General features: G+C 38.3%; 8 protein-coding genes across 8 annotated transcripts; 5 read left to right on the forward strand and 3 right to left on the reverse strand.

Annotated features, from left to right (window-relative positions):
* Window positions 1-1,415: 1,415 nt before the first annotated feature.
* On the reverse strand, window positions 1,416-2,831 carry BDF20DRAFT_826287 (delta-12-fatty acid desaturase; the record flags this gene model as incomplete). Its single annotated transcript, XM_053078055.1, has 2 exons — window positions 1,416-2,129; window positions 2,313-2,831. 2 exons carry the CDS (start codon window positions 2,829-2,831, stop codon window positions 1,416-1,418), a joined length of 1,233 nt encoding a protein of 410 aa, XP_052932737.1.
* A 295-nt stretch (window positions 2,832-3,126) lies between these two features.
* On the reverse strand, window positions 3,127-4,556 carry BDF20DRAFT_990379 (chromatin modification-related protein EAF7-domain-containing protein; the record flags this gene model as incomplete). Its single annotated transcript, XM_053085319.1, has 4 exons — window positions 3,127-3,540; window positions 3,681-4,064; window positions 4,165-4,295; window positions 4,388-4,556. The coding sequence occupies 4 exons, from the start codon at window positions 4,554-4,556 to the stop codon at window positions 3,253-3,255; spliced, it is 972 nt and encodes a 323-aa protein (XP_052932738.1). The 3' UTR covers window positions 3,127-3,252.
* A 202-nt stretch (window positions 4,557-4,758) lies between these two features.
* Window positions 4,759-6,747, forward strand: BDF20DRAFT_838458 (uncharacterized protein; the record flags this gene model as incomplete). Its single annotated transcript, XM_053079167.1, has 7 exons — window positions 4,759-4,946; window positions 5,023-5,223; window positions 5,283-5,365; window positions 5,468-5,567; window positions 5,668-5,949; window positions 6,031-6,668; window positions 6,719-6,747. The coding sequence occupies 7 exons, from the start codon at window positions 4,759-4,761 to the stop codon at window positions 6,745-6,747; spliced, it is 1,521 nt and encodes a 506-aa protein (XP_052932739.1).
* Window positions 6,748-6,922: 175 nt separating this feature from the next.
* On the reverse strand, window positions 6,923-9,594 carry BDF20DRAFT_838459 (uncharacterized protein; the record flags this gene model as incomplete). Its single annotated transcript, XM_053079168.1, has 3 exons — window positions 6,923-8,400; window positions 8,480-8,607; window positions 9,545-9,594. 3 exons carry the CDS (start codon window positions 9,592-9,594, stop codon window positions 6,923-6,925), a joined length of 1,656 nt encoding a protein of 551 aa, XP_052932740.1.
* Window positions 9,595-10,244: 650 nt separating this feature from the next.
* BDF20DRAFT_826270 (pyridoxal phosphate-dependent transferase) lies at window positions 10,245-11,666 on the forward strand (the record flags this gene model as incomplete). The annotated part of the gene is made up of 4 exons (XM_053078053.1): window positions 10,245-10,437; window positions 10,547-10,626; window positions 10,705-10,962; window positions 11,037-11,666. The coding sequence occupies 4 exons, from the start codon at window positions 10,245-10,247 to the stop codon at window positions 11,664-11,666; spliced, it is 1,161 nt and encodes a 386-aa protein (XP_052932741.1).
* A 2,875-nt stretch (window positions 11,667-14,541) lies between these two features.
* On the forward strand, window positions 14,542-14,859 carry BDF20DRAFT_889107 (uncharacterized protein; the record flags this gene model as incomplete). Its single annotated transcript, XM_053082110.1, has 2 exons — window positions 14,542-14,687; window positions 14,763-14,859. Coding segments are annotated over exons 1-2 (176 nt in total), but the record flags the coding sequence as incomplete, so codon positions are not given.
* Window positions 14,860-14,893: 34 nt separating this feature from the next.
* BDF20DRAFT_889110 (uncharacterized protein) lies at window positions 14,894-15,735 on the forward strand (the record flags this gene model as incomplete). Its single annotated transcript, XM_053082111.1, has 2 exons — window positions 14,894-15,243; window positions 15,530-15,735. Coding segments are annotated over exons 1-2 (547 nt in total), but the record flags the coding sequence as incomplete, so codon positions are not given.
* On the forward strand, window positions 15,466-16,336 carry BDF20DRAFT_922599 (uncharacterized protein). Its single transcript, XM_053084676.1, has one exon. It carries the CDS (start codon window positions 15,729-15,731, stop codon window positions 16,071-16,073), a length of 345 nt encoding a protein of 114 aa, XP_052932744.1. The 5' UTR covers window positions 15,466-15,728; the 3' UTR covers window positions 16,074-16,336.
* The last annotated feature ends 28 nt before the right edge of the window (window positions 16,337-16,364 follow it).

Consider the following 16,364-nt stretch of genomic DNA (forward strand, 5'->3'; position numbering starts at 1 on the left):
GAGCGGTATCTTGTAGTCAACCGTTTTTAGAACATAAGGCTCCAGGTACTCCGGAAGAGCTTCTACAACATATTATGCAAATATCAAGTTCGCAAAAACCCAATCCATGTCTGAAGAGAGCACATTCATTCCAGTGCTTTAAAAATGTGCGCTCTCCAAAAATCATTACTGTAGCTTAGCTAACTATGTCTAACTCCACAAAAGTTTGGCCTGTTGCGGCTGTTATGCTAAGGTGGCATATTTGTGATACTTATTGTGTATGGTACTAAAGGCTAAAGAGCGTAAAATGTTGATACTGTTGTTGAAATGAAAGTTTAATGCCAGTTATAGTATTGGCACAATAATTGTTGACACTTATAATGGCACTTCTCGCAGGGTACATTCGCCATTTGTTTCAAGACAGGATATGCTGCTCCTTCAAACTATTTAAAAGAATCTATGCTTTATCACTACCATATTCAACACACAAGTCAGTTTTTAAATGGTCGCTTTCGACGCTGTACCGTAATGCACCGTCTATCCGCTTCAGTTTATTGGATCTAACTTACTTTCATAAATAGAGGCACGTACGGAACACACTGTATGCTTCATCAGAAACCACCTGGATGGATACGCTTATCGAGATCGGTTGCTAAAAGCTTGGCGTTGCCATATGCGAACCATATTACGCTAAGCTAGTGTTTTGCCGCTTGCTTGAGTTAGTTTTTTCTTATCATTTACTTGTATATAATCTTGAACTCTAAGAGCTAATTCAACTCCCCTTTTTTTTGTTTGTATGCATTTGAGATGGTTGGTTCCATTAATTTAGATCGTCTAATAATTTCTCTATTGCGGTATTTTTACAATAATGGAGAACGTATAGGTTGACTTCCTTCATCTGACACCTTAAATCCTTGTTGGAGAAAACTGTGGCATGTTTGTACCGATTTTAGGGCTTGTAGTTTCTCTTCTGTAGCCCTTATTTGAGTTGGGCAAAATTTGAGGCCGGATATAGCTCAACATGTGTTTTAGTCAAAGTTACTGCTTTATTCTTAGACATCCAAAAATATTATTATTCATGCCAGTGTGTCGCACGTGTCCAACCCATTATTTATAGGAGGTCGTTACTGCTATTTTCCTTATTCCTTTGATGACTTTCTTACATGCATCTGCACACCCGTCTGTTTCCAAGAAGAATTATTTTGAGAGTAGAGACGTTATGATTGAAGCTTTTAATATACTATCTACATAAAGGAAGTTTATTGATTTCGGAAATCAACTGTGAAGTTATGTTTTGGTTACAGAGTGAGGGGGGAAAGCAGGATGAAAGAGATGAGAGTTGACTGTGAAGTGTAAGAACTGATATCTTTTTTCTTCTTTTTTTTTTAGTAATGTTTTTAGAGGCTATAATTTAAAAACAAGGGGGGTTTCTTTACTTAATTCTTGTAGAAAACGACATCACCTTCATCTTCGACGAATTTACAAGCGTTATAGGTTCTCCATAAAGCGACAGGAATAGGCGTATCATCCTTCTGATAATGTTTACCCAAAGCCTTCTTGATATGTTTGGTGGCTTCCTCAGCGTGATAATGAGGCATAGTAGAGAAGAAATGGTGGGCAACGTGGGTATCAGAAATGTGATGATGGAAATAGTTCAAAATAGCACCGTAAGATCTGTCGACGGTCAAAGCAGCTCCTCTTTGGAAATTCCATACATTTTCACGATAATGAGGCAACTTTGGATCGGTGTGTTGTAAATAAGTGATGAGGATAAGCCAGAAGTTGACGTTCAAATAAGGAATGACATAGTATTTGATCATAGCCAACGAACCGAACACTTGGCCGCAGTAGGTAAGGAGACCAATCATACCGACAACACCAGCTGTAGAATTCATCACATCCCAGAATTGATGTTCTTCATAGATAGCACAGCGAGGATTAAAATGAGAGGCCCAACCAGGATAAGGCTGACCAGAAGCATTGACGAACAAGTAAAGAGGCCAGCCTACAGTGAACATGAGAAACATGCGCCATAAAGCATAAATGGGTGATTCTTCAAACGCATCATGTGGGCCGTCAGGAATGGGGTCTTGGTCACGAGTAGCAGGGATTTTATGTGCGAACTCGGATCGAGTGTGAGGAAGAAAGACCTGCAGAGCATGTAGAAAGGGACTGAGTTAGTATACCGTACATAGAAAAGGATATGCATTTATCACATGTAAGCACCTCTGACAGCCCCCCTCCCCCCGCACATCCCAAACACTTCTCAGCTTTGCCGATAGAAGTGAGAAAAGAAAAAAAATTTTTTTTAAAGTGCATCCTTTCAACTTTACCTGATCCTTTGACATGTGTCCTGTGGCTTTATGATGTCTTGAATGCGAGAAACGCCATGAATGATAAGGAACTAAAAGAAGTGAATGCAACACAAATCCAACTGTATTGTTGATGGTTTTGGAAGGACTGAAAGCTTGATGACCGCATTCATGGCCCAATACCCAAACACCGGTACCAACAATACCTTGACAAACCCAATAGACAGGCCATAGTAAAATGCGAGCCCATACATTGGGTAAAGTGTCGATGTAAGTGGCTAAATAGCCCAATAAACTAATAATGGCAAAATCATGAATCACATAAGTAAAGGAACGGAAAGTATCACGGCGGAAACAATGGGCGGGTATAGCTTCACGAATTTCTTTGATGGTAAAGTTAGGAATTTCCCAGTTTCTTGCGATGGCTTCGTCGATACAGGGTTGCTTTTCGGTTACGGTAGCAGTAGCCGTAGTTTGATTCAATGGGCCATCAGTCTCCTCTGTGGTGGCTGCTGAAGAAACGTTTCTCCTTGTTGCCATATTAGCTAAGCGTGATGTTTTATAGAGTATAGAAAGCGATGAAAGGGTATGTGTATATCTTTCCTTAATCCGAAGTGGACGAGAGGGAGGGCGTATATATAGATATATACTATAAGAAAAGTGTAAGGAAGAAGGATAAAACGACCTTTTTCAGGCACGAAGGATTTTATAAGAAAATATCAGAAAAAAAAAAACTAAAAACAACGATTCAAGTAACTCCTTTTTATAATAAACGTTTTTTTTTTTTTTACTGCTCTAGACAAATGATTTGATGATAAAGCTTGGATCAGCAAGGAAATAAAAAAAAAAAAAAAAAAAGGTTTTAAATGGGCATTTTCGCGTACTATTGGTATTTTAACTATTATAACAGCTGAAAGTGCATGTTCCTATTTGACAATAAGAACCCACTGTCCAATCAATCTCACTTATTTTTTGGGATCCCCAATTGTTGTAGTGAACCAACCAATGAAAATAGTTCGAAACAGTTTTGATCGAAATGACCCTGGATCTCGTTGTTGAAAGGTTTTTTATTTACGCTTTGTGGTTGTTCTTTTCCGATTACTACTTGACGATTGGGACCTTCCTGATGTTGCTGCTGCTGCCGCTGCTGCTGCTGCTGATCGACTACTTCTTGAGGGACGACCAGATGTTGCTGTGGTATCATCTGCTTTTCTAGCTCTGGAGGCTCTTCTTGTAACACTCGATTTCCCTGTGTGGAATTTGCAAATAGAACAGAAAAACGGTTTGAGTTCCAAAGAGTTATAGGTCAGCAAACTCAAAAAAATGCGGGGTGCCGTTGTTCTCTTTTCGATCCCCGTGTTGGGGACGCATTTCTTATTAACCAGTTACATTACCTTCTTCCGGTTCTGGAGTTGAAGTAACGGAGTCGTATGCTGGAGACGTATCACGTTTGTTGAATCGTGTTCGTTTAGCAGGTGGAGGAGACAAAGCAGACGAATTAGGTGTGGCTGATGTACTCGTGCTTTGGATATCCTCCTCCTCCTCTTCCTCCTCCTCCTGCTGCTGCTGCTGCTGCTGCTGCTGCTCTTCCTCTTCCCTTCCTCCTCCTCCTCCTCCTTCTTCCTCTTCTTCTAAATCGTCGTGATTTTGTCGATGTTCTGAAATCAATTGTTCATAGTCTTCTAAAGGCAAAGAAAATTCATTTTCAGCCTCTTCCCGTCTTTTATCTTGTTCTTCGCGTTCCTCTTCTTCTTGTTCCTCGTCTTCTTCCTCCTGCCAAAATCATGATTTCGAACGAATTTGAATGTCAGTGATTCTGAGGCTTTTTCCATTTTCAAATCATGGGGCATTCCGTAGCATCTAATTAACCTACCAATTCATCCAAAGCTATCATTCCGTAAAATTCGCTCAACTTATCCCATATTTCGTTCAAAGAACAAGATATCGGACTGACTTTGTTGAATTGCTTTTGTATGCTAATCATTCTAAAGTGTTTATGAATCCCTAAAAGATCAATATGTGTTAAAACAACAGTCTGCCATTGTATACATGCTCCATTCTGGGCTTTTCAGCAGTAAAAACGTTTTGCGGTATACCAACTGGTTTGCAACGTGCGATGGCATTCAGTAAAGCTAATTCCATATCCGCATCCCATTCTTTTGGTTCATGTTTAAATGGCACAGGTGGATTATTGGGGTCGACTTCACTTTCAGCTAATTGTTGATGTGACAGTTGTGTTTGTTGCAATTCATTGATCGTCTCCATACTACTGTTTTCTAAGTTGACTTTAACAGATGAGTTTTATTTTGAGAATGGCGTGAGGAGGAGAGATCATTACTGTAACAAGAGAAAATGGTTCCTGCCAACCTAGGACGGTTTTGTTGAAACTCAGTCCGTCCTGCCCTCTTTTTATTTCCCTCCTTATAATTCCAATTTGTTGTAGCTTCAAAAGCGATCAATAGCGCGAATGCCACACTCTATACCAAAGGAGCTTCAGATCGGCTCACGTGTCCGCATCGGAGAAGACAGAGCAACCATTAAATACATTGGATCAGTTGGCAATACGAAAGGTGAATGGTTAGGCGTAGAATGGGACGATGCAGCACGAGGCAAGAATGACGGCACTCACGAGGGCAAAAGTTATTTTACGTGCCAGTAAACTATGTTTCTAATGATGGCGGTTGAGTCAAAATACAAATGTTCATTATTGTACTGATGCATTATGTCGTAGATATCCTACTTCTGGTTCTTTCATTCGGTATCATCCTGATAAAGTTCAAATAGGGAGATCATTTCTGGAAGCATTGAGAGAAAAATACCTGACCGAAGACGATACCATGCCTTATGATAAAGAAGCTGACAGAGGCGAAATCTATGTGGGGAACATCAAATTCGAAACAGTTGGATTTCAAAAGATACAGCAATCACAAAGGTAGTATGGCTTGATTCCGGCCTATGCGCTCTTCATTTTTGTTAATTTTTCTTCTTTAGTAATTTGGGTAACTTAAAAGTGGTTGGATTAGCAGAACAGGATATTGCCTACTGTAACCCATCGGATGAGCTCCTTGACCTACGTAAGAGATATTTATGTGCCGTGAAATGGCATGGCATGATTGCTAACGTACAATGGCCAAAAATCTAATTCTGGGCCGTTACTCTTTTATTTCCATAATTAGGTATAGAAGACCTTGATTTATCGAGGAACTTGATTTCGAATTGGAAGACAATAGTGGACATTGTTTCAAAGCTGACAAATCTCAAGATATTGCGACTCAAGTAAAAAATATTTTTATAAAAAAAAAAAAAAGAAAAGAAAGAGAGCAACGCATGGGGCTGTACTGATCATATATATGTCTAACAATCATCTTCCTTCAAGTCAATTACGCTTTTCTAAGTCGCTTGACGTTGATTTACAAACTCTTAGTTTTCCAAATATTCATACTCTGACTTTGAATCAAACCTTGATTGAATGGAACGACATCGAACCTATATTACACTTATTTCCCAACCTTCAAGATCTTCAGTTGGGCTGCAATAAAATCAAAGATTTGAAGCCGTTTAACAATCAATATCAGGTTCAACTAACATGTCTCAATTTGGAAAATAATTTGATATCTGATTGGCAACAAATCCTTCGATTGAGTGACATTTTTCCAAAGTAAGTTTAGAGCAGGACCTAATTAAAAAATCAATCGAAAAATGGGGAAAGCGTTCTACCTATTAATTTATTCTCGTTTAGCTTAGATACTCTATTTTTAAACGATAATCGAATAAGTACAATCACTGCAACCACTGCAACATCAACTGCCGCGCCTGCCTTGATTTCCAATTTAAAATACCTACGTATTGAACAAAACCGTATCAATGACTGGAAAAGTATTGATGCCTTCAATGCATATACTAATCTTCGCAGACTCAAATGCAAAGGCAACCCTATTTTTGCCGATTTAGATACTGATACACAACTAGCTCATATTGTCGGCAGAATTAAGCATGTCGATACAGTGAATGGCACCACAATTACCAAACGGGAACGTATAGACTTTGAAAGATACTTTCTGAAGAAAGCAGCAACTGATCAAGATAGACTCCATAATAAACGCTTTCAAGAACTCTGTCTATTACACGGAAACCCTAGTGCGGCATACATTCAACAAAACCAGCCCACTCCATCTTTATTGAAAAACAGGCTCACTGAACTTACTTTGTCCCTTTACCGAGCTGATGATCACGAAATGAACGAGTTCATCCAATCTCATTTGGACCAACCTATTTCAATATACCAGTTACCGCCTACCATGCGTACACATACCGAATCAATGCAAAAAAAATGCTTGCCCACAATGACGATTCGAAATTTGAAGAGCTTGATTCAACGTTTATTCAAGATATCATTTATGAAACAACAATTATATTTAATACAAAAGCAAGAAAAAGAGCAGCACGAGGATCGTAATGTGGAAAAGGAAATGACAATAATGATAACGGCGTTGGATGATGATTTGCGGGATTTACGTTTCTATGGTATAGATACTAGTAATAATGATAATAACAATAGTGGTAGTAATAGTATTAGTAATAGTGGTGATAATGATAAACATGGAATCAATTATAGTAATGAGATTTTAATTTTAATAAAGTGATAAAGGAGTGGAAGCAACTGCTGCAGGAGGAGCGGCAGTTGTTGTAGCTACTGTTGCAGCCGTTACGGTCACTGTTGTAGCTGCTGTACTGGCTGCTGTACTGGCTGCTCTTGAGGTGACATTATAAATAGTGGATGTTGGCGATAATAAATGATGATGATGATGATGGTGATTGCTACTACTGCTGTTATGATTGGCATAATATTCGTTCCACTCTGATACAAAAGATTCTATATTCTTTGCTGCTATTTCTCCACCATTATGCGTTACTCTTAATTCAGGATTCTGACAGGTACCTGATAATTGCGAAGCCGAGATGATAGCATGTGCCCAATTGCCCTGTTCAAAATCTTCTCGTGTCAATTCGACTGCACTGCCTTGATCTGACATTAATTTCAACAGTCCTCGTTCTTCAATGAACTGTGGTCGAGGCACATACACAAAAGGTTTGCTATGACCTATGGCTTCTGAACAAGTACCATACCCCAACTTTCCCAAAATGACATCACAAGCGTTGGTTAAATCGGGAACATAAGCATCTTTAGCGGCACGGTAAAAGTTGGGCGGCAGAGTGATACCATCAGGTGCAGCACACACGATACAGATCCAGCCTTTTGGCAGACAGTTTTTGAAGATATGGCTGCTGCTATCGTCACTGAGGAGTTGACCGCCGAAAGAAAGGAGCAAAATTTTGTGCGTGCTGTAGATATCTCGAGGAATACCCACTTGGTCTAGTACTGTCTCGCGAGACTGACGATATTCACGGAACACAAGTGGTACATCAATAATTCGACGAAGAAATCCTCTATCCTGCTGTGACTCAGATGAAGGTTGAATGGGTTTGGTAATATTGGATATACTGCTGCAAGGTAAGCTGGTTTTACCGTTGACAACGCCCTTCTTGTGAGGAAACTGTTTACTGTGAGGCGTGCGAGGAACCAAATTGACCGCATCATCAAACGAAGGAATACGAATAGCTCCAGGTAGTCGAACCAGTAAATCTGCAAATCTATAATCGGAAATCACCTGCTCTACCATGCTTTCGATTTCCTTATCCAACGCATCGCCTTTTCTAAGGCCATAATAGATTTCGTCAAAGGTGAAATTACTGGAAATGACAGCTGGGATACCGGCTTGATGAGCAGCAACACAAGGTACAAAGGGCGCATCACAAATAACACAGTCAGCTTTCACTTGTTTGAGCCAACGCAACTCGTTCTCAATGATCTCCGTTCGACGGTTTAGAAAAGCTCTGAGGTCAGCGATGGTTTGCTCTCTATCGACAATGTAAGGTAAAGGTTGGACAACACCTGCATCAATGTGAGCTCGTCTATACAAGGCACCTAATTCGATCACGCCTTGAAAGATAAAACTACTGGCGGTAGAGATAACATATACTTTATGTTTGGCTGGTAGTTTTAGTAAATCGATGATAATTTGGTTAGCTCTCGTTGCATGTCCCCATCCTAAAGACGGAATATTGTTTAGTATTCTTCGAGGCTTTTTATTGGTTTGTTTTATTGCCAAGTCACTCAAGCAGCTTACCATGACCGGAAACATAGAAACAGAAAGTGAGAGGCTTCACAGTACGTGATGTAAAGAAGGTTGTATTAATTGTTAAACCAGTCATATCTTCGAATGAGTTGGTGTCTGTAGGTGGTTCCTGATCTTTGCTTTGTAATTGTTTGTTAAATCCAAAGAGTAAAAAAAGAGATCAAGTCGATTAAAAAAAAAAAAGGAAAAAAAAAGAAAGGAAAGGAAAGCTTTATGAAGTAGAAACTCCCTAAAGATGGTACAGATATAACTAGCTTTTTTTTTTTTTTTTTTTTCTTTAATTTACTTGAAACAAAAATCAATCTGACTTTGAATTTGACTAGGCTTGACCGCCAAATTTTCACCTATTTGTTGGTGCAAACCCCCCAAAGTCTCGAATTTTATTCGCTCAAGCTAATAAGTTGCCTGTGGAACTGTAAGTCTTTTCCTTGGTTAATATAAAATCTCAACAATGACTGTCCATAGAAGAATACCTATCTTCCTTTTCTTGGCATTCAAATAGACCAACTCATAATAAGAGATTATTAATAAAGCATGTCTATAATTGCTACAACTCGACAAATGTAAAGAAGGGAGACAGTACTTTTGAACCAACAAACATTTCGCTAGCATACTTAGAGAATTCTGCCAAGCATGACATTAAAAAAGAATTTTGGTTCCGATAGGCAAGCGAAAAAAAGATAAGAGACAAACCACTGCAGCATGATCGAACCCAGGTTTCACTATGTATCATTTTTGTGACCCAATTTTTTCTTTGTCTTTTCGCTATAGCTGTCATCTGCTGGGCGCGGTTTTTTTTTTTTTTTGCACATGTTTCCCTTTACTGTCTCTGTACTAGATTAGGTTAAGGGTTCGGATGACTAATATCACTTCCATTAACCTAGGGTCTCGAAGTATACAATCAATAGTTAGATTGGCCAATCCTGCGATTAAATGTATCTTTTTTCTTTTTTTTTTTTTTTTTTTTTTTTTTTTTGTCGATGAAACAAAAGAATTGAAGCTTATTTTGATAGACATGAGCATAGGAGCATCAAACATACGATCTGATCATCATACCATGTGGCGTAAGGTATCATCATCCTAAACTTAATCTTAAATGTTGACATAATGTCGCTTTTTGGTCGTATACACGTATGTGCTCGATGTACATTTAGATAAATGAACGTGTATTTCGAATTTATATGCTTCTTCCTTTTTGCACTTGAGTTTCCTCATCGCAACTGAGGCGACGTATCACTTTATTAATTGTCCGCCCTTGTGAATACCAGACAGCACATTGGCTGAGTTTCAGAAAAGAGATGAAGGCATGAAATGTAGATGGCTTGAAAGAGTCAGTTGGTCTTTTTTCCCCGCAATCATTTATCTTTTTACAAGTAGCGGCCTTAAAATTTAGTAGACTGCTTTAACCAGTGAAATGATCCGTACCTGGCTGGCATCATCCACTCGTAAACTTCCATCATTATCATCAAAACAATCTCTCTCTATTGTTTCATCTTCTTCTTCTCTTTCTTCGTCTTCTTTTGTGAAGTATCAACGACATATGTCTAATATCCCACATTTCAAAGCAGCTGATCGTGTCTCACATTTCACTCGAGATGGTAAAAAGTGAAATCATTCCTGGGGCTAACAATAAAACCAAGCCCCAATGGTTTTTCGGAAGTAGGGTCGATACTAACCATAGTCATCATAACTAGTATGGTCTATTTTTACGCCTCTTGCTTTAGAAACCAAAGCGATCAATTTGGGTCAAGGCTATATGAATTTTGAGCCACCTAAAATTGTTCAAGACGCTGCTAAGGAAGCATTGACTGTTGTAGAAGCTAATCAATATAGTCATCCTCGTGGACGTGCTCGTTTAAGAAATGCTTTGAAAGCGTCTTATAGCAAATTGTTCAATCGTGATTTGGATCCAGAAACAGAAATCTTGATAACAGCAGGAGCAAATGAAGGTATGGTTTAAGAGAACGCTCTCGTAAGGCGAGATATGAGTTCTCATTCTTTAGCTTTTCTTTCTTTTTTTTCCTTTTTAATAATAATGATATATTGGACATTTTCCAGGTATGTTTGCTACATTTGCGGCCTTTTTAGACAAAGATGATGAGGTCATATGTATGGAACCGTTCTTTGATCAGTATATTGTAAGAAGGATTGATTGAACAGTGGTTGAAAAAAGCAAAGGATGAAGCTAACATGTAAAATATGTATTGCCGTAATAGGCCAATATCACAATGAATGGCGGCAAGCCAGTTTATGTACCTCTTCGACCTCCTGCCGATGCTTCAGACCGGGTCATATCATCTGCTGAATGGAAACTGGATATCGAAGAGTTAAAATCAAAAATCACCTCCAAAACAAAAATGATTGTATTAAATACACCGCATAATCCTATTGGAAAAGTATTCAATGAAGACGAACTAAAAGCAATTGGACAGGTCGCAAAGGAGCACAATTTGATTATCTTATCGGATGAAGTGGTAATATTTGCATCTTAAGAAAGGCACGTAACCCTCGTCCACTAACTAATGTAATGCTATATCCATCAATTTAGTATGACCGTCTCTACTATCCTCCTCTGAGTAAATTTCCACGTATCGCTACTCTCAGCGACGATCTGTGGCAACGCACTATCACCGTTGGTTCCGGCGGTAAGTCCTTTGCTGCCACAGGTTGGCGAGTAGGGTGGCTGATCGGTCCCGACCATCTCATACAGCACGCTTTCGCTGCTCAAACACGCGTTGTATTTTGTGTGAATTCACCATGTCAAGAAGCTATTGCTGCCGGTCTCGAAGAGTCCGCTAATGAAGGTTCCACACTTTTTCCAGATCAGATCAACAGTTATTTACGTAAGCGTAGTATTCTGGCTGATCTTTTTGATGAGCTGAATTTACCCTATACCATGCCCGAGGGAGCCTATTATATATTGGTCAACACGGCAAAGATTCAGATACCCAAAGAGTTTGAATTCCCTGCTATTTTGGATGAACGTGGTGACGATTTTAAAATGTGTTACTGGTTGACAAAACAAATAGGCGTCTGCGCTATTCCCCCTTCCGAATTTTATGAAAAGCAGCACTGGCCATTAGCCGCCAATTTTGCTCGATTCGCATTTTGTAAAACAGATGACGTATTGGAACAAGCTGTGGAAAGATTAAAAGGTTTGAAGGCGTATATTAAATAACTTAATAGGAGAACGATGAAGACTTGGTAACAGAGAGTATTCTTAATCTTTGTCAATGAATAAAGTTTATTGTAAGAATAGATGGGTTTATGCGTCTTAAGAAGCGAAACAAAGTATAATGATAATGATATAAGTAGCTATAATGACTTTTGTGTCACGACTAACTCGTACAAGGAGAAGTAATAGTACGAAAAGCTCTAGATAATCATTTCACCTGTGGAGAATATTAGTTCATATTGCTAACATAGACATTCTTACAATTTGTTATAATAAAGCTCAAGGAACTGAAGATAGACCTTTGTTAAACTCGTAAGCTGATCTTCCAATTTGTCTAATTTTTGCCTTAGTTCCGTCAATAACCTTTTACTATCAAGAAGGAGTTGAATTACATCACTTGCATCACGATCGAGTACATAAATAAATTTATTGTAGATCTCTGTCTGTTGCTCTGTTTGTGTCCTTTTCAAAACATCAAAATTGAGTATAGCATTACGAAGACCGTGCCAAGTTGCTTCGGCCTCATGTAATACATTTGCAGTGCTTGCCATTACTGTTTGTGGCTCCTCGTGAGCAATCAATGAATGGGCCATAAAAAGTTCTGCAGATAAACAAAATTTGGAAGCGTTAATAGATGGTGTCTCTTTTCCAGATTGTTCTACATGAGAGCGTTGCATCTCATATATTCTTTTTCCTTTTCTATAACTCTTCGAAAGTGAAGACGAAGTACGGTAGAAAACCAGCAAATGTTACAGCAGAAAAGAAGGATAAAAGTGTTTTTGACTTGAAGAGTTAGAGATACATTTTTTTACTGTGATAAATTCATTGTTACTCTTCTACTAAGGAGATCATATGAAAGGCACACAAGCCAAAGGCGACTATATGGCGAATTGTTCGAAAATCAATTTTGCAGTAATAGCGCATATGACGCTAGCATCATTTCGGAAGATGTAGTAATTTAAGAATTGAGATTCTGAATGCTACAACGTCTAACAATACTTGCATGTAACAATATACATCGCAACATTGCTGAACATCTATAATAGCAATTGCTACTAGACTTATTATAGAAGTTAGCTATTCTCCATACGTAACACGGAAAGACTATACACACTAACGTTGTCGTACTCTAAGCGTCCATCTGGCCATATATTTGGGATGGGTTTTATTGTAGTGTTTGGAACAACATTCTGCATTTTTAAAACATTTTTGATGCATGCTTAAACCATGTAGATTAAATTGAAAGACAATAAACCACGCTTTTTGTTTATCATATAATCTCTACCTGCCGCTAAAATAATATAATATGATAGCCCTAACCTTCTGGTGAGTTCAATTAGAAAGGGAAGGTAGATTATGATATTATACTCTATAGCTTAAACGATCTCTAAACGAAGAAAGGCATCTTCTTGTCAAGCAATTATAATATTATTGTGAAAAGACATTGTTTCGTTAACGCCAAAGTTACTTGAACAGCTTGTACGCTTCATAAAAGCAATTGTCTTCATACTGATTACCCTTCTCTACGATTGAAAACTAATTTTTTTGGTGTCAGCACTATTGTTTGAACTGCTATATTATGAATTCAGGCGTTCTTATTTAGTGATGAAATCTTCGAAAATATTCAGAAAACAGTAAGAGTAACATACAGTATTAACAACCCTTTGATAAAGTATGTGAACAAAGGAAAATATGCTACTCAAATTGCATATAGCAATGTTACCAAGGGGTTGTTTTTCACTTTAATCACTGATTATAGTGTAAAGTGTCTGGTGAACTCGCTATCAATCCATTTTTCTCCATTACATTAAATTTAATATTTGACAGAATATATTGTTGAAAAGGACAGGCTATAATGTGTCCTTAATAGCGAACTTTAAACAAGTATGTTTTGTATTTAAATGCTGCAATACTTTCTTGATATTTACTGACAGAGCATATAGAATTACGCTCTTAGACGGTACTGATCCATCCTCCCGTATTGAGTTCCAATCTTAAAAGGTGTACAAATCATAATTGGCGACAGGCGAAGATTGAAACAGTATGGAGAACAACGGCGTCTCTGTAATCTTGGTATTACTACCAGCCCAAGCATATTTTTCATCATCTCCATTGATCTAATCTCATTTTCACATTTATTGCTGTAGTGAAGCAGCTGAAAACTGTAATTGAGTCGTGAACAAAATATAATTTAATGATGGCAATTAGATAATATGATTGAAAATCAACTACGACTTCGCCTACATCTTGAAATTAAAAAGCACGAATTCGGAGAGGTCACAACAAGCAGGACAAATCAACTCGGCCAAGTGAATCGCTGTACACAATTCAAGTCAACTTTTACTGCTGCCTAATTATGGCAATGCCATTATATCTCTACATTGGCGGTTTATTTATCCTGATTTTTAAATGGACCTTTTTTTGTTGAAAAAAACGTCTCAAAAATTTTCGTAACAGTTACAATTTTTGAAATACAGCGTTTTAACTGCTATTTCAGACTGTTCACAAATTTTATTGGGACATTGTTAGATCTTAATTTAGACAACTTTCAATTATTTTACGATGAAGCGGTATATTATTCTTGGACGATTTCGCTGATAATCAATTATCCAGTATCATTCAAGCAGCATTACGGATGGCGTACAAGCTAGTCTAAAAATGAGTCTTCATTAGTAAGGAAGTCGCTGAGAAAGCTCTTATTGGCGTTTGCAATAGGACGAGCTACAAAAAGCTTGACAACTTTTCGTCAAACGACGATGTGTTATAAGACCAACCAGATGTTCGTCAGTGCCTTTTTTGGAACTTTGGCCAATGATAAAGACGTGTCTTTCTTTTCTCGCGTTTTTGTTGTCAAAGTTAAATTATAATGAAGAGGTTCTTTTAAACGAGAATAAGATCCCTTCTTTTCCGTATTTCGCAATTTTTTGTAACTTACAGCTCTATTCATGTACAAAAGTTTCATTATACAGAAGATTAGATCTATTAAAGAAAAACATAAGAACCAGGTTAAAACGAGCCCATTTGGTACAATGCTTGATAACTGTAGGAGATCCGTCAGATCAAGATATAAGGATTCTGATATTTGTTGCAACTTTTTAGAACATACCAAGTGTCGAGACTGCTATGAATCAGGTCGTTTTGACAAGCGTTACTACAAATGCAAGTATTACAAAGCCGTGAATGCTGATAATGATAAGTAATAAACCTAGATCTATCTTACACACAGCACTTAATTGCTTATGAGTAACCTCCTTAAAGTTGGTAGCAGCGGTAAAAAGAGAAAACAGAGTGATCAAGTGAAAAAGAAGAAGAAAGCAGTTAAACGGAAAAAGACCACCCCACAAGCTGTAAAGTGCCTCAGCTGTGGACAAGATGGCCATACCACTGCTAGTTCGCAAGAACTTTGCAGACCTTGTGGAAGAAAAGGTCACGCTTCTGATTGGCGGCCGATCCGGTCAAATTTGTCAAGCCCTTGTGGTTTATCCAAGACTACTACGAAGAAGAACATTCTAAACATCTTCCCTACGTTGCTCGTAGGTTACCATTACCTCATCGCTTCTTCCCTTTTCCAACTCCCTTGGTATCATGGCGCTTCATTACCATCAGCATAAACGCCCTTACTCCTTTTTTTATTTCCTGGAAGACTTGTAAAGGGTTATTGGAATCAACTTGAACAATTTTGTAAAGTGTTCAACTTCAAAAAGTTAGGCTTCAGAAGGTAAAGTAAATAGCACTCTGCTAAAAGACTCTGTTCTCAAGATTATTCTTTCACTTATATCATAGTATTGCTGAGCTAAAAACAAACACAAGTATGCTCTTCAGAAGTCTCATTCGATCTGATGGCTTCACTGTAGACTTTCATTTAGTCGTAAGAAGAAATCAAAAGAAGACGCCATCATTGATCATCATGGCTTGACGTTGGAAAACTTCTCCTATGAAGAGACCACGGCAAACTACAGACCCACATTTGTTGATCCTGGCCGAAAGACAGTATTTACAGCAGCAATCGGGTTAGAAACAAACAGACATGAGATACGGCGCTGCTCGACAAAAGAATATTATCACATGACGGGTAGTACTCGTGTCAATGCAGAATTAGAAAGGAAAAAGGCCGATTGTACGATAAAAGCGATAGAAAGCAATATACCGAGTAGTAAAACAGGCTCGCTTGAACAGTATAAGAGATATACCATTTATATACTACAACATTTAGAGATCCTATTCTCATTCTATGGGCCTGGTATGGGTGAATTAAGGTTCCGTCTGCATCAAGGCAGACAGCGTGCTGCAGACATGATGGTGAACATGCTTGTTGATGGAGGTGTCAAATTCGACAAAGAATTATGGAAAAAAAGAAGGGAATTAGACACCGTGCGTGGCTGTAGTTATCCTTGTTTGCAAAACCTGTAAAATACTATGGAACCGCGATGTCAATGCAGCAAAAAACATGATGGCCATCAGCATTTCGGTATGGAAAGACAAGGAACGTCCTACGGAGTTCAGCCGGAAGACAACTTCTTAGTCTTTTGATATTTATTATCGCCAGAACGAAACTGGCTTGATATTTACAGGTAAACGTCTCCATTTTAGTGTAGTTCGATCTTCAAACTCTATCTCAATCGTCTCAAAAATTTCGGTCATTCCATCCAGTTATTTTTAAGTTGCGTCTAAACCCGCAGTCAAAAAAACTGTAGCGACGTT

This window comes from Mycotypha africana, assembly GCF_025528875.1.
Source record: "Mycotypha africana strain NRRL 2978 chromosome Unknown BDF20scaffold_10, whole genome shotgun sequence".
NCBI classification, from domain to species: domain Eukaryota; kingdom Fungi; phylum Mucoromycota; class Mucoromycetes; order Mucorales; family Mycotyphaceae; genus Mycotypha; species Mycotypha africana.